This window comes from Porites lutea, chromosome 7, assembly GCF_958299795.1.
Source record: "Porites lutea chromosome 7, jaPorLute2.1, whole genome shotgun sequence".
Classification (NCBI taxonomy): domain Eukaryota; kingdom Metazoa; phylum Cnidaria; class Anthozoa; order Scleractinia; family Poritidae; genus Porites; species Porites lutea.
This window is the reverse complement of record NC_133207.1, coordinates 9,406,630-9,430,142: the sequence shown is the minus strand read 5'-3', so window position 1 is coordinate 9,430,142 and position 23,513 is coordinate 9,406,630. Positions and strand designations below refer to the sequence as shown.

The window sequence follows — 23,513 nt, the reverse complement described above, 5'->3', positions numbered from 1 at the left end:
GTCCTGTACTGTTTCCAGTTTTAGCAGATCCGGTACCTTGGAATAGTGACGAGTTCCTTTCCCGCTTGCCAATCGAGTTGCGAGTTAGTTTTCCCCCTTGTTGTCCTTACGCCGAAGTCGCTCGAATTCTCTTTACGCTTAATTTCCCGATTTGTTGCTGGAAGGGGAAAAACTTATCGTCACAAAGTGGTGAAGTTGACAAAAATGGCGAATCTGGGGAAAATTAGCCATGGGGCTTGGTGAATATTCAAATCAAATGGCAGTAGGGGCGCCTTGGAGATTTTCACCAACGCGTGCATTTCTGTAAATACCTCCAAATCAGAAGACAACTTTCATTGAGTTATTGATGGAATTCACTTCAGCTATTGGGTTTCGATTTGCTGGCTCAGCAGAATGGGTGATTTTTCTACCTTAGCTGTGGGAGAGGGTGAAGGTACGTGACAGTATGTCGCAGTATACTTATTCATACATTGTTATCTTTTTAGCTCTCAGTTGTGAATTCAAGCTCCAAACAAGTAACAATGGATAATTCCACATTAGATCAAATGAACTCTTCATCTTACGGTTGCCCATGGACGGTCTCTGCATCGCTTACATCGATTTTGGCTGTAATTAACACGATAACGTTAATCGGAAATATGCTTATTGTCACAGTTTTCTTCAAGACCCCCAGCCTAAAGACAAGCACAAATTACTACATCGTGAACATGGCCGTCTGTGACCTCCTCAGACCATTTTTCAGTTGGCCGCTGTACGTTAGTGAAGGCATGCTCACGCGCAACGTTTTTATCAGTGGGTCTTGGACTTTGGCTGCATGTAAGCTGGGAATGTATTTTAGGGCAGTATCTCAGATAGTCTCCATTCTGAGCCTTGTGTTAATCGCTTTGGACAGATTTGTTGCTATCGTTTTCCCCTTCAAAGTTTCTGTGATGAATGGGAAAATTCGAGTGATTTTACTGTTGGTGTCTTGGTTGATACCTTTGCTTGGTGTTCTTCCTTATGCACTCTTTTCCAAGATAACTACAGTAGAGAACCAAAGAGTTTGCAGGTTCATCGCGAGCCAGGAAGTTTATCGGATTTTCCACGCAATCGGCATCACTATAGGATACTTTATTCCCCTAATAACGATCATATGTCTGTATTCTATTATAATGATAAAACTGAAACAGAGTACCAAGAATTGTAACATCCAAGCAAGCCAAGATAACGTCGAACGAAGCCAGCAGAGTAGAAAGATTCTTAAAATCTTGATAACTATTGTCATTGCTTTTTTTGTGTGCTGGACGCCACTCTGTATTTATGTTTTTCTTAGAACGTTTTTCCCAGCTATTTTCCCACGCGAAAAATGTTTCTTATTCACCAGCTTTTTTTTCTATGTTTTTCCGTCTTTAAGTACAGCCATTAATCCGGTCACTCTTTTTGCGTTTAGTACAAACTATAAACAAGCCTTGAGAACTCTGAGTTCTAAGGTTTTTCTTCTTTGTAAATGTAGATGCAAAGCCATTCAGCCCAACAAAACTATGGTTGTGGGTAGACATGACTGCAGGAACTATGAACTGGGACAAACGAGGATTCAATAAACTTTTGGGGTCGGGTCGTTTGACTAGAAAACGCCATTTCCCCTATTTTTTCAAACTTGTTCTAAGGGCTGTTTGCTCATGCTCAGTAGATACGCTCTTCCAATATGAAGGTTGTAAACGGTGGGGGTGGTTGTGGGGTTGTAAATGTAACAGGAGTATCCTCGGGCGTGCTGCCCCAGGAAATATGAAATCTTGAAATAGCTATATAGAAATGCTTGACAAAGTAATATCCTTTGACAGCATGAACAGCAATAAATCAAATTTTTAACTATTAACTTACTAGTGATATGTCATGTGAACGTTGGAGAGCTGGTGCCTCTTGTGAATTCAAACAGGTCAAAAAGTACAATTGTTTTAATCTCACAATATTTTGGATGAAATAAAACACATCCATATTTTCATGATTGCGTCTCTATGTGCTAATCAAAATTGAATATACTGCTTACTGCTAGGTTTGATTCACGGTTAATATTGGTAACTATCGATCGGTGGAAATAAAGAAAAACAGAAAAAAAAACAGCAACAAAGTAAAACGCAAAAGACTGAATAATTAGAAAAGAACTACACAATACAATATTGAGCTGTTAGTTAGGCTGGTCAATATTGTCTAGGCGGAAGTCAATTTCCGCTTCGTTCGCTCGAGGTCACGATTCCACGGCTGATTGTTACAAAGGAGTTTTCTCGACTCAATTATAAAACAAAGTTTCCCCTGTTCAACTGGAATGCGCATCATGCTTTTGATTCTGCTTAAACAAAGCCAGGACTTCCGTATCTGCCAAACAGATTTTCCGCGAAACCTTCAACATGACTCCGAAAGGGCTGATATTCCTGTTTTACGTTTATGAAAGGAATACAGGGGAACCAAACGACTGAATGATTACAAATACGTCGGACAGGCATCAAATGGTTTTCCATATGTTTTAGAAGCCTGTCTCACGTTAAATGGCAGATGCCCTAAAAAATTATATATCTATTGGGATATCTTAGGGCAACTTTGCTCGTTTTAGGTGGTTTTTTCGTTTTTTTTGTTTTTTTTAATTTTTTATCTGAATCTTCTAACTACCATGGTGGATTCGGTCGAAAGTGCGCGGACATATACATGAGGTAGCCGTCATTTCATCAGATTCTTGGAAGCTAAATTTTCAGTAGACCTTTTTTTTCTCAATGATAGCAATATCTTGATAGTTAAATGCAAAAAAATACAACGCCCCAAAATTATAAGTAAGTTAGAAGAATATTTTAGAGGAAAGTAACGATTATCCGGAAATATTCAGCGTTTTTCGAGCTCTAGAAATTGCTGGGCTGTATTTGCTCAATTGAACATGTCATTGGTCAAAATAGAATATGACTGGGTTTAATTAAGTATATAGAGAAGCACAGTAAGGCATGGGTCGCACTTGGCAAATTTCTGGAAGAATTTGTTTACCTTGCGATAAAAATCTGTCATCGGGACACATTGCCAAGTGCGACCCCAAGTTTTCAAGTTGGAAAAAACTTTGAAAATCGCAAAAAACATCAAAGACGCCGTATTGCTTGGGTGGGGCAGGCAGATTTTGGAAAACTCGAGCTAAACAATAGGAATCACGGCGGTAAGTGTCAACACTTGTTAGCGAAACGTGACCAATTTGAAACACGATCAATTTGAATCAATCGTTGAAATTGTCTGACCTTCGCGTTTTCGTTGTGGACGGACGAGGCTACCACTACTTTTCGCTATTTTAACGTTTTTGCGAAAACTTTCTACGGGCGAGCAATTCATAAGCTTGTAATCCTTCGCTACTTCAACGTTTTTACGGGAACTCTCTACAGGCGAGCCAATTATAGTCTACCCAGGCACCGTCACAGGTTTGTTATTCTCCGAGCTAAATACAGTCTTTGCAGCCAAGCACTTTATTTTCTTTATTTCTCCCATCCTCCTGAAACTGGGAAAGGAGGAAAACGATCCTACGCTAAATGATCGGACATACGAAGAGGTAATGTTCTCTGGTATCTTTAGTTCTCAATGTGTCAAAACAACGACAATTAACTCCCACTAGTAAATACTAGTGCGACCCTCCTCGATTTGACTAAAAGTTTTCTTTTCCGGTTGCGTTTTCGAATTTTCGTGGTTTTTTAGCCGGCAAAGATGAAAACTTTTCCCAAGTGTGACCTATGCCCAAGATTGAACTGTCATAATAAGTTTTCCTGTTTGTTGCCGGAAGTGACGTATTTACTTTTAAGTATATGATAGTAAATGATCTCAGAGTATTACATATATTAGTGTTACATTGATATTCATGGTAATGAACCAGGCAATATGCTCGAGAATATTTCCTATCACAGTACGATCTTTATTAGATCACACACAAAGGGCCACAGTGGAAAAGATAGCCACTTGGTTAATTAGTTCTGTTCTACTGAGCTTTACTGGTTCATAGAAACTAATGAATTGCGAATGACAATATACTGTTTCCTTTTATTTAAAAATAGTAGAACGTATATTAGTGCAATAGGAAATTGTAAACCAGTTTGTTCAGTTTGATTGCGCAACGTTGTTGTTGGACTTGTTGATGACGGGAGGGGCGGTGTAACAAAGTTTTATACGGAGAGGCTCCGCCGTGAGGTCCAACCCCTCACATGCACCTATATACCATTTTTGACAAAAAAGTATCCCCTTTCATATACCTTCTATTGACAAACGGTACATGCATGGTTTAGAACTTTGCTTTCCTCGGGGATGGATGTCACGTACGAGATATTAACGTCACCTAGCAACAGCTAAATAAAATACTCACCTATATTAGCTTGTAATACTTCATGGTGAAGTAAGAGAAGGAGGCTTGCCAGAGTAACAGTTACGACAAGTACATGGTCTGAGATCAGATGTAGAACTCTACAGCAGCTTGAGCTACCACACTTCAGTGAATACAACGTGGAACACCAGGTGAGTCAACTCAAAGGATCGCAGTATTTGCTATCTTTTTAAAAAGCTACAATTTTTTTCCCTTCAATTTAATTCCAAAATAACATTCCAGTTTTTTTATTCAAGACTATATTTAGGTATTGAAACTGTTTCAGTCGCACAGGATGGCAAGGGTAGACATGGATTGAAACTTGAAAAAGTTGGGCCACCTTTTTCGAATGTTAATTCAATAACTGCATAAATCACCAAAAAAATGTTGTGGTCACTGCTCCCTGATGAAATTTCTTTGGTATCTACTTCATAAAGTGACAGAAGCATTTTTTGCTTGGATAAAGGCACTGGCTAATGACTTCATTCAGCCATAATTGACCTAAAACCGCAAAATCATCGTGACCTAGCCCCTTTGAGTAAACGGTGAAAACTGGATCAAGCAGCAACCGTATGATTGGGTCACTCTAGTCATTTGCAGTTCGTTCTTTTTATTAAGCTTATTCTTAACGGTTAGTGCTACAAATAGCAAGACAATGCCAAATTTAACTGTGAATTCAACTGGCAGAAAACTAAACGAACCAATACAGTTAATAACTGACTGAACATCCCAATTGTAGGCAAGCCGTCACGCATGTATAAGTGAACTATATTCTTACGATTAAAAGTTTGGACAAATTATTAAGAATATACAAAAGCACGCCGGGCTGGCGTGTACGATTCAAACTTCAGTGTCCGAAAATGAATGGCAGGCATCGCAAAACATGACGAAAGGAAACAAATAAAAACTCTGAGACCTGACCAGAGGATATTGTTTTTGTTCCTGTCTGAAATAAATGACGAATATTTTCTACCGCCTATTGATCAGAGTAATTCACGCCATTCACAGTGGTTCGATACAGGATTTGATAGTTAATACACCGCTCCTCAGTTTTGCAATCTTTAGTGTTATATCTAGTTTTAGCAGTTAAGTACTCTATTCCGTGAATTACTGAACCTAATTTGACAATATTCTTATCCGTTTAGCTTTCCGCGCTGAAATCAAGCTTCAAGAAAGTCATTTAATAATGGATAATTCCACATTACATCCACTAAACTCTTCATCTTCTGGTTGCCCTTGGATGGCGTCTACACTCTTTACATCGGTTTTGGCTCTAATAACTGCAGTAACTTTCATCGGAAACATGCTTATTGTCACAACCTTTTTCAAGACACCCAGCCTACGGACAAGCACTAATTACTACATCGTGAGCATGGCTGTCTCTGACTTCATTGGTCCATTTTTCATTTGGCCGCTGTACGTCTGTGAAGGCATGCTGACTAGCACTGTTTTTATCGGTGGGTCTTCGGCTTTGGCTGCATGCAAGCTAGGAATGTATTTTAGGGCGTTATCTCAGACAGTCTCCGTTCTGAGTCTTGTGTTGATCAGTGTGGACAGATTTGTTGCTATCGTTTTTCCCTTTAAATTTGCTGTGATGAATCGCAAAATTCGAGTCAGCTTACTCGTGGTATCATGGCTGGTACCTTTGCTTGGTGTTCTTCCTTACTTAATCTTTTCCGAGATAACTACAGTAGAGAACCGGAGAGTTTGTAGATTTATGGTGAGGGACGAAGCTAAAATAGGTATTCACGCAAACGGCATCGCTCTATTTTACATTCTTCCCCTGATTACGATTGTAGTTCTTTATTCTCTGATAATGATAAAACTGAAACAGAGTACCAAGAACAGTAACATTCAAACAAGACCACAAGATATAGTGGGACGAAGCCAGCAGAACAGAAAAATTCTTAAAATCTTGATAACTATTGTCATTGCTTTTTTCCTCTGCTGGACGCCACTATCTATGTATTTTGTTCTTAGAATTTTTTGTCCAGATCTTTTTGTACAGGACACATGTTTATTAATCACTGGCTTTACTTTCTATGTTTTTCCGTCTTTAAGTACAGCTGTTAATCCGCTCATCCTTTTTTCGTTTAGTACAAACTATAAGCAAGCCTTGAGAAGCCTGTCTTCTCAGGTTTCTTTTCTTTGTAAGTGTAGATGTAAAGCTAGTCAACCCCAATAAAAACTAAACTTGTGGAAAGATATGTGCAAGTAGCTAAGCTCGATTGCCAGCCGCTGTTCTGGAAATGAGCCGGTGAAACTCCCTCTCCTCCTTTGGGTGGTCGAACTAGACCTGACCCGAGGAAGCGGTGGAAACTGAACCTAATGTGCCTGCAAGACCTTTGAATAGAAATAAAAGCAGGATTAAGATCTGTGATTGTTGTCCTTTGACCAACAGACACCTTTACCCATAATACTAACGGTTGTTTGCTGCCTTGCTCTTAATTAGTGGCAGCACAGCCGGCCACTATTTTTAACAATTTTTTTTAGCAAACAACAAACACAAAGGGTTTACAATTTACATTATTATTCATTCAAAATATTTCTCCGTTTCTGATTGGCTGACAACACACACGCCTAATTCACCGTAATTGACTACTGTTGACCAAATTCGGAAGAACTTTGCGGTTAATCGTCCGGTGACGTCAAAAGTGTAGCACAGTTGCAGGTTAATGCAACGTTAACCGAGAAGACCTGGGGCCGAGGTTGAATTGTTTTGGTTGTGAAAAGAAAAATGGCCGAACAGTCGGTGAAACATTTTACTCGTTTCACGACGAACTATTGTCTAAAAACACAGCAATAAGAGAACTCGAAGGACAACATCTGCTATTTGGAGTATATTTGCAGACCTGAACAGCCCTTTATCTTCTAAACGTGCACTATCGAGGTGAAGTATTATTATCCTTTAACAGAGCAGAAGTGCATCAAATTTCTAACTATTTTATGGCTGTAACTTGTGAAAGTTGGGAAGCTTGTGCTCCTCGGATTAAAAAAAGCAAAACGGCAAAATTGTTCAGTGTCACCATAGATCACGTCCATGGTTATATAATCATTTCTGACTCCGCTGAACGAGTTGTGTCTTTTTGGGAAATCCGTCTTGTTGTCGTGGTTCGCTTTTTAGCCACTTATGGCTCAAACCTATAGATTGCGGTTTCAGATTTTCCGAACAAGGCTTTCTCAACAATTTGTTTTGTTTTTTTTTTCCTTTCCAAACTTTCGGTTGAACCCTTGTTCATGTTTTCATTCAAAGCCTTTTTGGTCGTTTGAAATGACAGTCCTCCTAAGCTCACGCTACGAGTTACATTGCCTGTGCCAGGCAGCCTCAGATAGTAGGGACGTCGCGAAAACAAGGCAATAGTCAAGATTGTTTCTGAGTTTTGATTCGATTCAATTCAGTTTATTTTCTCTCATTATTTTAACTAGTGCTAGGTTACAGCCTTTTTAGACTGTCGTTTACAATTGAATTAATAGCGGAACTCTCGCGCGCGCGAAGCGCGAGCAGCGGAGCACCAGAGGTAAGACTGCCGCGCGTCCTTCTGCAACACAGGCATACCAATGTAAAATAATCAATCACTGAACAGGTATGGCAACCCAATAGAACTCAAGGTTTCTGGCGCGAACTCGCGTGGCCACCCGGACTTTTAGGGCGAAAAAACAACAACAAAGTCAAGTTTTTTTCGACTAAGTTATAATTTCTACAATGGCTTGGATAACAGGGAGACAGTTAGAGCGAGAGATAAAAAACAAAGGAAACGATTTTTGTTGGAACATTTGAACATAAACAGTTTATATCGGGGGTGAGAAAATGAGAAATACTAGCGGTCAGCAAGGAGAAGCCGGCAAGGTAAAAATGAGCGGCAGTGAAAAAAAAGGGAGCAGGAACACATTTAGTCTAGTAACAAAATCTTTGGTGAGTACATACGTGTAACTAGAAAGTTTCACGTTGTGGTCGTGCAAAACAACGGCAAATAAATGTTAAAAAAATGGGTGCTGCACGTACAAAGTTGCTTTTGTTGTTGCTAATTATTGATCTTTTTTTTCTCTCTCTCTTTGCCGTCGCCGTTTAGCATTGCTCGATTTTGTACTTTGTTCTAGTAATTATAAGTATATTAACGAGAGCTTCGATTTTAGCCCTGGCTAAATCTATATATTATTAAAGTTTGAGCATGATGGCCGAGTGAACCATTTGGTTTTCTAGTTGGCCACCATAACACCAATTACGTTTGCAAACACCCTCACTTTCAAAACGTGGCTTAGTGCAAAACCTTTCTTGTGATAGTGAGTTTTATTTACACAAAAAGTTATTTTCATATCAATGGCTTCGCACTTGGGGAGCTTCAGAAAATATGGGGCAGGGACGTAGCCAGCCTTTTGACTAGTTGTAGGCCTGAGTGACTTTCATGTGATTTGAGAAGATGCATTTTTTTTCCTACTCTTTAAGTCCGCTCAGTGCGCCGATTTTGATTAACTTTAGCGAGTTGTTCTCCCACCAAGTAAAATTTTATAGTTTTATGTTTATACACAAGATTTCCACCCAGGTAGCTTATGTAAATGTAAGCACTCCAATTTTTTAAAAGGTCATTTCCGAGTTGCCTGAAGCCTCTGTTTCAAAGCGAGGCTAAGTGCAAAACCATTGATATGAAAATGATTTTTATTCTCATGCAAAAGAGTTCTCATGCACATAGGGCCTGTTTACATGGAGGTGGGGGACCCCAGGTAGGTGAGGTAACCCGCCTATCCATACCACCTCTGGTTTTAATTTGATCACGTTTACATGATAGGTGGGGTGACCCGCCAAGGCGGGTAGCCCGATCTGCCATACCGGGTAACCCTCTGAGCAGGGGTCAAATTTTGCCATGTAAACGTTCAAGGTTACGGTAACCCGCCTAACCAGGGTCGATTCGTGAAGCATCAAATCCGTGCAAAATTCACTTTGGCGGTGGTTTTGTATCATTATTGAAGGTAACAATAGAAAGCCACAGCACTAAAGGTTGCAGCAAGAGCAGCAACTTGAATGTAGAAGAGCATTAATCGCCAAAACAAGTGGTTTGCCAGCATTTCTCTAGTTTACGTGCTTAGCGCCCATTCAATAATCTCGAGAAAGTGCACCCCGGGATGGCGAAGTTGTAAGATTGCAATTAAAGGAGGGTCATTTTTCTAACTCACGTAAGCGGGTTACCTCACCTACCTGGTGTTCCCCACCTCCATGTAAACAGGCCTTTAGAAATGTTTTTTAAAATGAGAATTTTTGAAACTCGGAAATGGCCTATTACTATCTTGAAACCTGAAACGGGCTTTGTATTTAACTAACAACCAGCGTTTACTATGTTCTGACTATCATGCGGAAGATTGTGATCGCGGGCCCCTCTTGGTCGCCCTTGGCCCGGCTTAAGTAGGCATAGCTACATTATTCTCGAAATATGGCCCAAAAGTCTTTCCGGAATTTCCCGAAAAAAGCTTTAGAAATGTTTAAAATTCTCACAAAATTTCCGCTTTTTATAGCGTGGGCCCCTTTTGGTGAATAACCGCTGATAAGTTATAGTGTAGACGACTCTGATGAAAAACCGCTGATTTGTTGTGCTCAGTAGACAACAAAAGACGTTTTGTGAACGTTTTTGCCGTGATATGTCGCCAAAATGTCGGGTGAATATTTAAATTGCTCTAAAATTCTCGATTTTTTCCCTAAAATTCCCGCGATTTTCTAAAATTCTTAACGATGTCTACAACTCCCCAGAAAAATTCCGGAATTATATAGCTAAGCCTACTTAAGCAACATTATAGTAACAAAAGGGAGCCAAAAACCGAGAAAAAAACTTTGTCTGACAAAACAAATCAGTACCTGAGAAACAGTGATCAAAATGGCATTGAATATTCTGGATAGAAAATAGATGGTCTGAATTGCCTTATTTCACATTCGAATATTTGAATGTGCTTTCGTCAGCTTGAAACAAACTGACGCAGGCTGTAAGTGTTAATAAAAAACCATCAAAGGTCTTTAAAAAGTCGAATCAAAATGATTAAAAAGGTAGGAATTTTTTTATAATGTTTCATTATATAAACACCAATCAAATACCAGGTGAGCTTTCTAGCGAAAACTTGATATCTTCAAATGTGAAAATAACATGTTAGGGACTGTGCAATAATTATCAGGAGGGAGGGGCTGAAAAACTACAGGGGCCCGGGCATTACATAAAATTGCTGCCAAGATAGGGGGGGGCTCAAAGTAAAATCATTCATTTGACGGAGGGGGGGCCCTAAGTTTTATTCGAAATGTAAATAAAATTAAACGCAATAAAAGATTCTCAATAAAGGCATCATGATAGACTGTAACAAATATCAATACGAACAGCTGTTGTTTTAGAGCTAACAGACAAAGGACCAGGAGAGGGAGTACACAACGTTGAAGTTCAAGACCTTTTTGTACTAGTTGTAAGGCTCTTGAGTCCGACCATCGTATTCGTTTACACAGAGCACCACATGACTCAGCACAGAACGAGGCTGAGAGGACTAATGCCGCCATTGGTGAAGCCCTGGCAACTGGTAAGCCAGTTGAACCACCAATAGATCCATTTCACGGTCTCAAAGCTGAACAAATGGATAACATGACTTAAAAAGAGATTGAAGAGCATTGTGCATCATGGAAAGTAGAAAATACATGGAATCTAACTAGAGAGGTGTCAGATCGAATCCACGACGAAACACGATTTTCTTATTTCTGTCCCCAGTTACCCTAGGGAGAAGCAGATCATACGGTTTCTTGCCAAATATCTCGTTCAGTGGAGGAAGGCATCTGCTGATAAACGTGAAAATATGTGCGGAAATGCTATGTGCTTGAAGCTTCAGAAGCTAAAGGAAGATCATGCACGACGAGGGCACTACTTCTTAGAATACCTGAAGTTTGCTTGTGAGCCCACATGTAAATCGTGTGAAAAGGAAGGGTGGACAGCTGGTGCCCCTGCAAATTGGTTCCCTGTTCCTGGTCTTAGTGATACAGCAGCCTTACCACGCGGGTATATTCCATCCAATGTGACCAGTCTGAGTGATGAAATCGATCGACAACATGTCTTAGGATCATCTCGGGATGAAATAAGTTATTCTTTTGAAAATTTTTAATATTTCATAAATCATGCTTTTAGAGTATTCCACTTCTAATATCATTTTACGGAAAGAAATGTTAACTATGAAAAAGTTTGTAATCTTTTGGATCCTGGCGTGATTTCCTTTTCTTCAGGGGCTACTGATTCGTTCTTTGCGTCGCTTTGTGTTTGCTACCCTCTTCTCTAAAAAAGAACATGCATACAGATTGAGACTCGAACATTTCTATGACTCTCACATTTACAAGTGTCGGAGCCAAGCTGAGAAGTAGGCGGCTTTGAAGATCTTTGCCCCAGTTTTCTCATTCTCTTAAAATGGCATGAACTCTTTGTTTAAAATAGAAACAAAAGGTTAGCTATTACCAGTCAACTAAAATTTTTTGTGAGCCATGAAAAGGACCATTCCTAATAAAAAACAGTTTATTTGAATAGAATCTTCGTGAAAAGCAAAACTAGCAGTAGCCTGAAATTCATCCGATTGCCTCGAGTCGTTTTCTCCTCTCAACAACTGAGGGAGTAATAACGACTCGAAGTAATCGGATGAAATTCAGGCTAAACTAGCAGAAACGGGAACGTAAAGAGTCAAAGTAGCCGCGAAATAAGAAACACAAACGTCCTAAGTGAGTTTAGCACCTTCTTCAAATTATCAAATCTAAGTAGCTAAATTTTTTTACGGTTAATTCTTTTTACCCTATTTACGGCTAACGGTTAAAATTTTTCAAATTTTACGGCTATCGACTAAATTTTGGGCCGTTTTACGCCTATCGGTTAACCCCATTGAGACCCTGTGAAATGGTTTGGTATTTCGTGTTGAAAAAATATTTCACTCGTTCGCTGCGCCCACTCGTGAAATATTTTTCAACACTCGAACAGAAATTTCGTATCTCCAAGCGGCCATGTAATATCCTCTATTTAGCTTTGTTAAATACTATCTTTAACTTTACCTCAGTGTTGGTAAACAAAATCCAATATATTCTTAATATATTACCGTGAGATTGATGCGCAGTTAAAAACGGCTATTTTTGTTTAAATTACATAGATATGACGTTAAGCAAAGTAAAGAATGACCAGAAAATGTAAAACGAAAAAAATAGTGAAGATAACTAAGTGGCTATAAAGAGTTTTGTTTTTCACCAACTACAAAGGACTGAACAATTACTGATCAGAGAGCAGTGGACCTAATTTTATCCGTTCGAGATTGTTGTAATGAATTTTCTTTTAATAGTTGTGAGACAGATTTTACGCTATTGACAAGACTATGTTCGATTAAGACTAAGCTATTTTCCCCATGCATCTAGCTATCTGATTTGCTTTGTTTTTTCTTCGTATGTGGATGCAGGAAATGAAAGTGACCTCTTTTAATATTAGGTACCTGCCTTTGCTGAATTAACTCTATTAAGCAGCAAAAAGATAAGAGCTTTTCAAATCAGTTTTTTTATGTTGCCGACTTGACTTATTTACTCTAGAGTATATTGTTAGTTGTGAACTAAGACTTAAACACGCAACTTTTGCTCGAGAATTGTAATTTTGTCCAAGCATATTTTGATCTTTATTGATATTTATTGGGTCAAACACAAAGGGACACAGCGGGAAGGAAGAAGCCAGCTGGAGCTCTCTTACTAGTTCATGGATACGGACAAACTGAAAAAGGCAACATGCTGCGGTGTATTTAAGAATTTCAAGTTAAGAATGGAACTTATATCAGTGCGGTAAGAAATTGTTGTTATAATATTGCTTTTGTTTAGTTAGCTGCAACGCAGCTGTGGAGAATACGTGATGTCGTGGTTGATAACGTCACCTACAGCTAGCGAAGTACACACTTCACACATACTTCACCGCGTAATACCTTAAAGAAGCGAAAGCACACAACAAGAGTATCAGGAACAGCGAGGACGTGTTCTAAGGCACATCTTGTGGATTTCACAAAGCAGTCACAGAAACGCTTTTCAGTCAAGTGGAACACACGTGTGCCGCCAGGTAAGTAAATCGAAACGATTATTTTATCTTGAGGCATGTTCCAAAAAATACAATCATGATGCATATGTGAATTAGATTAATTTGAGATCTGGTCAGTTGGAGAGAACGAAGACATTTAGCAACAACCTTAAAACTGCCACTCTAGTCCTGTTTTTGCAGATGAAAGCTGGAATATAAATCTAAACAAACCAAGTTCTTTTACTGAAGCACTTTGTACAAGCCATTCATGTGTAAAATCACCATCGGCAATATAAAGTGAGAAAAATTAAAAATACGTAAGGTTTTTTCACTGGGGCCTAACATGACCTGGGATCCGGAATCTTTCTTTGAAAATTAACCTCAATACAATGGAATAGCCAGAAAGCAGGGAAGCAAAAGCCTTAATATAACGGAGCCAGTGTCAAACATGCGTTTGAGGTTACCCAACCACGGTGTAAGCAAATGCAAAAAAATTACCTGTATGACTGGAAGGACTGGACTCCTTTCACAATACTCTCAGAATAGAGCAGTTGGGCAATTCAAAAATGAAACTTAAACTTTAAAGTCCTCAATATGGTCTTCGAAACAGTTTTCAGACGTTTTTAGGGTAAAAGTTTAACCTATGACTCTCTGTTTTTTATTGATCGATTTGTTGGTGTTGTTTTTTTCATAGAGATTTTCTCAGAGGGTTACGTGTAGATTATCGAGGGATATTTTGTGCCTCATGACATTTAACGTGGTAAATAGCTGGGGTTTTTCGATACCCAAGACAAGAGAGCCAATCAGGTTTCTTCATTTGACACCAACCTGAAATCGCAAACAACATTGCTTTTTTCTATAACGGGTTTCTGTCGCGCTGTTGAGAGAAAAATTGATGTAAACATAAAAATGTTCAATTTCCGGTATGAAATTGGACAGTGGGATGCAGCTAAACTATAAAATGAAATCTAAGGTCAAGATTTAAAAAATGCTATGTACCTTCGCTAAATTATCAGGACTAACATACCAGTTGAAATTTCAGCTGAATTGCACGTAAATTTTCAACATAACAAGAAATACTGCCATGATCGAAGACGATTATTACCGCAATAGCGCGAATGAAGCCATAAAAGCCACTAATGTACCCTGCCAATTAATTCACGAGTAACCGCATGTTACCACTTTAAACTACTCCCCGTTCAAATTTACCACGGCTTCGTCAACGTGTAAAATCCATTTTACCACGGTGTGTGTCACCGCACCTGTAATGTAGTCCTTTTCCCCCGAATTGGCTTTGAAACAGCTGTAATGTACTCAGTGAATAACTTTCACGAAACCCAAGAAAAGGAAACAAACAAAAACTCTGGGAATTGACATTTCGTTTTCCTTTTTGTTTTTTTTTACAAACACAATTTTCCGCCAGCTATACAGTTGTCTGCAACCCAATTTTTTCACTGTGTTTCGACAAGCCGGAGAATAGCTTGGTTTCGACTCGCGATTTGCTGGCTTAGCAAAGTCGGCGTTCAAAATGTTTCTCTGTTTCTGATTGACTCAAATCCTCCGCCTAATTCTTCATATCCAGCTAGCGCTGAACAAATTTGGAAGACGCTTTGCGATAACCAATATAATCCGGACATCACTACTGACTGCAGGATAAACGTCAGACAAATTGGCTGCATCCGAGAAGCCCTGGGGACGAGGTTTTGTTGCTTAAGAAGCGCTGTAGGTTGCTTTTAAACTTTGATTTATTTTGAGTGAAGGGTGTTGCAGAAGGGTGTAATACAAAAGATTGAAAAGACACTGATCAATACCCACACCACAACACAAAAGCCAACTAACAATGCCGGCTTCCGCAACACCCAAGCACTCGGAAGTATGCAAAGCCCTAGAGACGAGAGGCAGCACCCTCTCCAATTTGCGTAACTCTTCAAATCTTCTTCTGGATCATACCAAAGCCAAACGAAAATTGCTAGTACTTTACCTAGAGTCTTCCAAATTTGTTCATAGAGTTTAAGGTATGTGACGGTATTTTGCAGTACACCTTTCAATATAGACCGCAAAAAACAGTTAATTACCCTCTTCTTGCTCTGTTTCAAAGAGTTCAGGTGGTTTCAAACTCTCTTCAGACCGCCCAGTTAAGTTTGAACCCCTGCGCACAATGACTACATGACGCAAAACACGCCTAGCTGTTTTGCAATATATACTCTGTAGCTAATTTCATATATTCTTATCCGTTTAGCTCTCAGCGCTGAATTTCAAGCTTCAAACAAGTAACAATGGATAACTTCACGTTAGATCAACTGAAAATTTCATCTTCTGGTTGCTCTTGGACGGTGTCTACATTGTTCACATCAATTTTGGCTTTGATAACTACAGTTACTTTAGTTGGAAATATGCTCATTGCTGTAGTCTTCTCCAAGAACCCCAGCCTACAGACAAGCACCAACTACTACATCGTGAATATGGCAGTCTCTGACTTCCTCGGACCGTTTTTCAGTTGGCCGCTGTACGTTAGTGAAGGCATGTTTACGCGCAATGTTTTTATCAGTGGGTCTTGGGCTTTGGCTGTGTGCAAGTTGGGAATGTATTTTAGGGCGGTATCTCAGATAGTTTCCGTTGTGAGTCTGGTGTTAATCGCTTTGGACAGATTTGTTGCGATTGTTTTTCCTTTTAAAGTTGCTATGATGAATTGGAAAATTCGAGTGATCTTATTGTTGGTATCGTGGCTAATAGCGTTGCTTATCGTTCTTCCTTACGCACTGTTTTCCAAGATAACTACAGTAGAGGACCAGATTGTTTGCAGGTTTATCGCGAACGAGGAAACAACAACGGTTTTTCATGCGACCGGCATCGTTCTAATTTACTTTATTCCCCTGATTACGATCATCGTCTTGTATTACGTGGTCATGAGAAGATTGAAGAAGAGAAGCAAGAAAACTAACATTCAAACAAGCCAGCATAACTTTGACCGAAGCCAGCAGAATAGGAAGATTCTGAAAATCTTTATAACTATTGTCATTGCCTTTTTTGTATGCTGGACACCACTCTGTATTTATCTGTTTCTTAGAAAGTTTTTTCCATCTCTGTTTCCGAAGGACAAATGCCTATTAATTACTAGTTTTACCTTCTATGTTTTTCCGTCTTTAAGTACAGCTATCAATCCGGTTATCCTCTTTGCGTTTAGTACAAACTATAAGCAAGCCTTGAGAACTCTGTGTTCTCAATTCCTCTCTCTCTATAAGTGTAGAGGTAAAGCGATTCAGTCCAACAGAACTCGAATTGTGGGCACTCATGACTGCAAGAACTATGAACTAGAACAAACAACTTAAGATCTTTTAACTCTTGTTATATCTGACTAGCAATGAACGTTTCAGAACTGAGTATATAATGGAGGATACGAATGAAACTTCAATTAAGGCTTCTCCCCTACTGAATTAGCTTTAGGATTAGGCCATACTGAACAATGTTTGAAAGGCAAAAGGGCGCCACTTCTCTCTTAGGCTTGGCCTTTGAAGGGATCGTTAATGTTTTTTTTCAAGCTAAAAAAGGCAGGATATTTATTTGAAAATAAAGAGATTCAGAACTCGGAATTTCCCCAGGGACCGGCATGCAAAAACTGTATAGCCTAGTTCACACATGCAACGCAAATGCAAACCCCGTGCAAAGGACGTTCACACGTCAAACGCAAATTTAAGGAGGTCAAGAAACGCAAGCGCAGTGAAGCGCCGCCAAATTTTTTTCCAAGATGGCTGACGAGAGTAAAGCTTCGGCCGAAATTAGTCTACTCTCCGTGGTTTTGGTATAAAGCGTGTTTAAGGGACGAAGACGTAGCTATACTCAGTGCAACAGAAAATGTACGCTTATAATACTGTAAACAGTATAATCAGTAACCAATTCGAGTTTATTTGCTGTTTATATTTTCTATCGTGCAAACATACATTCCCCCTCTGTTTAGCCTGCGAGCAAGCTCTCCTATTTGGGCGAGCGAAGCGAGCCGCGCGAGAACGCGCAAGCGAGCGGCGAAGCCGCGAGGGGCCGGCGCAGTCGCGGGGTCCCCCGCAGTCGCGTCTCCTCTTGCGTGCCTCTCGCGCGTGTACTTTTCACGATATCCCCCAAATGGAGAGCTTGCTCGCAGGCTACCCCCTGTTCAAACTTAGTCCCTGTCCTTAAGCATTAGTATCTGCACCAATTTTATCATAGGGCACATAAATAAATTTTTTACAGTAGCTCTCTGCTATTTTCTCGTCTGAAATTAAATGGAAGACACCCAGTCTTGTATTCGACGTCGGTGCCGATGGAATCTTTACTTGTTGTTATTTTTTTTTATCCTTGCTTTTGCACCTGCGTTTCATCTACATCTACATATTAGGTCGGTGAAAATTGCTAAGACATCACACCAACCGTAAAAGAATACGAACTAATGAACAGTTATAAAATTAAATAAAATAACTATGTAACTATTACTTAAGGTGATTCCTTAGTAAAAGAACCTAACATAGATTGTAGATGAAACTTGGTACACTGATGTAACAAGTCAAGAAGATGATAAAAAAGTAATAAAAATGGGGGGTCACCGTGCTTGTTTTGACGTCATAATGCTGACAAATACGGCTATTTAGGATCCTTTGTCTAGTTCTGCGCGCAGCTTAAAACTAGACAAAAAGGAGAGATTTTTTCGATGATGCATGCGGTAACGCACAGAATTTGACTGTAATTAATGTATTGTTTATCCGCTTACGTTCCAGAAAAATGCCTTTTAATGCTTTTGCTTTTACTTTACGCTCCAAAGGAGAATTAAATTGGACACGCGCTATTCTACCCGTGATAGCTCAATCCGTACAATTTAGTAAAATTGCCAAAAAACTGAACATAGATTCGTGCCAATTTTTTTCTCATCGAAAGGAAGGACTGTCCTTATTAAAATCATAAAATAAAAAATGGGGGTCACCGTACTCGTTTTTGCGGTAGAGCTGCAGAAAGTGCGCACCAAATGCACTTTCTCCCATTTTTTAAGAGAGGACTGGGGCGAATTTCAAAATGGCATGTATGTGGGAGGGGAAAGAAAGTATTAAAAACTCTACATCGAGATAGCTCGTTTAGGATTTTATGTTATATAAAAAGCGTTTAAATGAAAATCAAAGTGAGTAAGCACAAGTTTAACATCCACTATCGAGGTTCTCCGTGAGGAAATCGAACTCAGCAACACGCGTACTGCTTATGTTAAGCACATTCCCAGGACATTGAGTCTCACCTCGGCAAGAAACAACCGCAAGTAAAAATTCCAATAGCGTTTCTCTTCAGTCGACTTCATTTTAATGGGGTTACTTCAAATGCTCTTTTTAATGGCGGCCATCTTGTTATGCGCAGTAAGAGATGCGCAGTGCAAGCTGAGAAATTAGATTTGAAAGTCTCTAATGAAGCTGATGATAAAATGGCCTCAGAGGCACTCCAGTCAGCTATAGTTCTCGGAAAATACGAAAATGCAAAAAAGTCCTCATGTGCATAGGCATGCCGCCTGAGGCTATAATTTGCATAAAATCTTATAATGATCATATCTTTGTGGAAATTTACCAGACCCTTTCAAAATTTTGCCGCCTCAGAAAAATCGTTGAACTTAATTTTCTTGTTACGTAAGACATCACTGTTTTGTGTCACGTGACCACTTATGGTCAAGTCCAGGAAAGAAGAGAAAACCAAAAATGGTGTGGCGAGATGCCACACAGTAGATATTAAAAAGTATTTTTGTTATTTTATCATAATGTTCCTTGCATAAATCTGGCCAGAATGGTTGACTCGCATTTTTAATTAATTCACAACTAAGCAAAATAGAACACGTGACACTTTTCATCTGTTAATATCTTTTTAAGAAATCAAAAATTCTCTCCGTTTCGGCCACCCAAAACTTTGTACCAAAAAACAAACATTTACACATGTTTCAGACTTAGTTGTAATCAACCATTCCTACCCCGATTTTTAGCATTTTCTCTTGAATATCATTATGACGTCACGTTTCACGTGACCACATCATTTCAACCCTAATCAATTCAATGCTTCGAAAAAAAGTTTCCTAAAGGTTTTAAGCAACTTTTAGAATTAAAATGTATGGCCGTAGAAGAAAAGCAGTTTTATCTTTGCGGGGGGTCGAATGGAAAATGCAAGCGCAAGAAAATAAAAATTTTCCATTTCTTGCGTCAGCGCTTGCTTTTGCGTTTGCATTTGCGTTAAGGAAATTCACACGTGTCTTTTCTTGCGTTTGAATTTGCGTTTGGGTTTGCATTTGCTTCGCAAGTGCGAGCCTGGGCTTATAGCCTGGTTCAGACATGTAAACGCTCGTTTGAATTTTTCAGGGTCAATACCTCTCAAGATTGAGCATTAACTACGTCGCCATCTTGAAACAAAGATATGGAAAAACGAATGCCACAGCTTTATTAGAAAAAAAAGGAAAAGTTGTTGAGAGGAGTGTTATAAGGACATCGGAGTTGTCATAGCAACATAATGACTTCATTATCTATCTTACAGTTCTGCCGTGTTTCTCGACGCTGGGAGTTTTTTTCCTCAATCACTCATAGAAGATTGCTTGTCCAACACAAAATACAAAATCTATGAGAGCTATTTCGAGATATAATTTGAGATGAACTTTTTATGGTTAGAAATACAGTAAAAACTGGACAATCTCTTTATGGTCGGCTGTTACCTGTCGAAAATAGAAGCGTTTTTATTTGAAATGCAATATTCACCTCATAGAAATTTCAATCTTCTTAAAAACCTGTGTAAAATCCTGATTAAATCGTTCCTGCTGAAGAAACGCGACTCTAAAAACATAACCTTTACGCATATAACTAGGTTCTCGCCACCTTAAACAAATAAGCGAATAGTTTTGAAACGTACCGCTCGATAATCTTTTTTAAAAAAATATGATATTCTCGAGATTAGTTGTCGTTTTATATGACCCTCAAGTTTCACTATAATTGAAATCTTGTAACGCAATAAAATAAGGACTCCAAAACACGAAGCCATTAATTATTCGGAGGTATTAGCTCCAAGTTTCACATTCGTGGACTACAATAGCTAAAATTTCTGTATATTTCAAATGCATTGTTAGTTACTGGTGTTCATGTGAAAACGAAACTTGGAGACAATACCTCGGGTCAGTAATAAGAGGTTCTTACTTGTAAACACCAAATTAGCGGCAAAAATTTAGTGCATTGGGGCCCTTATTTTTTGATGCTGATATCCTATTTCCAGTCGTCTTTTGCGCCTTTTTTGACTCACTCCTATTGCCTTGACGTTCCACCCGTACATCTGCTATACCAATACGTTACAGACAAGAGACTATAAAGGGGACAGAGAGGCCATCCCCCATAGAGTGGTTTTCGTTTGAGTGTCGTAAAACCAAAACCAAAGTAATTACTCTGGCCAATCACATAGGACACAGACAATACATTGAACCAATCAAAACTCGAAGTAATTACATGTGGCTGACGCAAAGCGCGGGAAAATGCATGCGAGCGCGTCACAATTGGCTTTGATTTTACTTCTGATTGGATGAAAAGGTGGCGCGAATCTTTTAAGCCAATCGCATCGTGTAGAAAGTGCAAAACCAATTACTTTTCGACACTCAAATGAAAACCGCTCTATACACCCTATTCCATAGGTAATTCGTCTCGAGTTATTTTTAGAATCGGGATAAAGTTACCTCGCGCGAGGCGTGGATGTTTCGTGGAGGTTTCGCATGACCAAACGCCGTGCAAAACATGTCGGGCGAGAGGCAATGAAAGCGTAAAAAGATCGAGAGCATTCCTGAATATTGAAGCCAAATGAGTCGGCGCTCACCTGGGAAAAAGGAATCGCTGGACTCTTTGACAACCCGTGAAATCAGTTTAACTCGAAGTTGTCGTAACCTCAGTGCTTTAATAAAATGAGAAATTTCGCCGGTCTATTGAAACCGGTCGTTTGTACAATTTAGGGAGTTTAAGATCCAACGACGCGGACGACAACTAGAACATCAAAAAAACAATAGGTTTAATTAGCAAAAAAACAACTTCGCACGTGCAACACACTTTTTTGTTCATTTCTTTCCCGTTTTTGCACGACTACGACGTGAAAATGCCTAATTTCGCGTTTTATGTAGGACGTAAATAAGCAACGACGAAATTTTATTTCTCTTTCTGAGCTTGAATATGGTCCCTTGAAATTCAGCTTTAGGAGGGTTCGCCTACAGTTGACAAAGTAGGAGGGTAGGAATAATCGCTATAAAGACTGAAAAAAATAAACATCAAACCAGAAATTGCTCTCTTCAAACTGTAAATTATAAATAATCCTGAGAGAATGTTCAGTGTGTAAGGATTTCCCTGCTCTACTGTTAGCTCTATGCAAGAGAGGAAGGGCGATTCTTTTTTAATTTCGGTTTCGCTGACACAGCTTTCGCAGAAATCTCGCTGTAGTCGTTTTCGTCGACAAAAGGAATAGCAAAATCGCTCTCCGCGTCTTCCCCCATTTTGTTCTGCGTCATTTCGTGAAGGACGCGTGGCTCTCAGCGTGGGTCATCCACGCGGAACACATTCGCGCTATGTGATTGGCTGTTGTTTAATCCTCCTCGAGATCCGTGGTGTTAAAAATAACTCGAGACGAATTACCTATGGAATAGGGTGTATATGGGGGATGGCCTCTCTGTCCCCTTTATAGTCTCTTGGTTACAGAGGGATCATCCCCCAAATCAGCTTGGAAACCTCATGATTATTACAAAACGCTATTTCTGGTGGAGAGCCATTTATCGGCACATTTATTGAGGAAAGTATGCAAATCAGAGCGAGCCAGTTGTGAAAGGAAGGGAACTGTTGAGTATATTGTTTAGCACCGAGGAACAGTAATAGGGAGCTTTAGCGACGACGACGAGGACGTCAAAAAAGCAATAGGTTTATTACGCAAAACAACAACTTTGCACGTGCATCACGCTTTTTTGTTCATTTCCAGTCTTTGCCTAATTGCAAGTTTTATGGCGGACGTAAACAAGCGATGACGAATCTCTTTTTCCCTCTCTAAACTTGAGTGCGGTCCTTAAGAAATCAACCTCAGGGAAAATTCGCCTACATTTGCAATTTTCAGCAAATTGGAATAAACGCGACAAAGATTGAAAAAACGCGAATTCAGTTTAAAACTGACGTTTTCCCTTCCGTTGCCGTCGTCGATGCTAAAGCTCCCTAATACAAAAAAAGACGACAGCAACGGCTGTTTCAAACTTCATCGTTCTTATTCCAACTCTTTTAATTTGTCAAGTGTTGGCGATTTTTACAGGAGTTGAATTCTAAACGACTGTATCTAAGTCCACCAAAAAAGAAAAAGAAAATTGTTGTCTTGTGTTCCCGTCCTAAAATGGTTTCGCGTCGTAAAATGGTGCTAGTCGTGCAGAGACGGCAAAGAAATGTACAGAAAAGCGTGAGGTACGTGCAAAGTTGTTGTCTTCAGCGTCAATAGAAGTTCCTAATCTAAACCTCTTGCTTTTTCACCCTGTACACGTTCTCGTTGCCGTCGCCGTCGACGTTGCTTAAGCTCCCAAGCACAGTTGGCATGTCACGGTTAGCTTTCAAATGATGTAATGAGCAATGTCAGTGTAAATACGTTTGCAATAAACCACTAGCTTTGGACGGAGTAGTGGATATGGATGTCTATTGTATATCAGTGCAAATGTTGTTTCTTCTTTTTAATTTTTTCCCTCTTTTACTGACTGCTTCAAGTTACGACACTTACTTCATGTATCAGAAGCGAAAAAGGTTTGGAGTACCCATTCTAGACGGCCCTTAATTCAACAAACTGACAAATTGGGGGAGCCTACATGTGAGGTCTAGCCTATTAACCGGGCAGGCTTTCCTATAACTGGTAAATCAATCGCAAAACAAGTTTGGTCAGTACTTTATCAGGGAGAGCTATCAGTGCGGCTGGCTCACTAACCCACGATCAGGCGGTTTTTTGAACGCCTGATCGTAGGTTACTGGCTTACGCGCGCGGTACTAAACCAAAAAGAAAAAGGATTTCCATATTATTCATTTTGCGATTAGGTGTTCCGCCTGATGAGGCGAAGTATGAATTGTGCACAGTTATGACGTCATCATACACTAATCACGTATCCTTTG

At 39.5% G+C, this 23,513-nt stretch overlaps 3 protein-coding genes across 3 annotated transcripts; all 3 read left to right on the top strand.

Annotated features, from left to right (window-relative positions):
• The first annotated feature begins 234 nt into the window (after nt 1-234).
• Nucleotides 235-1,581, top strand: LOC140943968 (neuromedin-U receptor 2-like). The gene has a single exon (XM_073393078.1). It carries the CDS (start codon nt 522-524, stop codon nt 1,578-1,580), a length of 1,059 nt encoding a protein of 352 aa, XP_073249179.1. The 5' UTR covers nt 235-521; the 3' UTR covers nt 1,581.
• Nucleotides 1,582-4,384: 2,803 nt separating this feature from the next.
• On the top strand, nt 4,385-6,739 carry LOC140943971 (neuropeptides capa receptor-like). The gene is made up of 2 exons (XM_073393081.1): nt 4,385-4,503; nt 5,497-6,739. The coding sequence occupies exon 2, from the start codon at nt 5,538-5,540 to the stop codon at nt 6,534-6,536; it is 999 nt and encodes a 332-aa protein (XP_073249182.1). The 5' UTR covers nt 4,385-4,503; nt 5,497-5,537; the 3' UTR covers nt 6,537-6,739.
• An 8,887-nt stretch (nt 6,740-15,626) lies between these two features.
• On the top strand, nt 15,627-16,766 carry LOC140943969 (substance-K receptor-like). The gene has a single exon (XM_073393079.1). It carries the CDS (start codon nt 15,660-15,662, stop codon nt 16,710-16,712), a length of 1,053 nt encoding a protein of 350 aa, XP_073249180.1. The 5' UTR covers nt 15,627-15,659; the 3' UTR covers nt 16,713-16,766.
• Nucleotides 16,767-23,513: the final 6,747 nt, after the last annotated feature.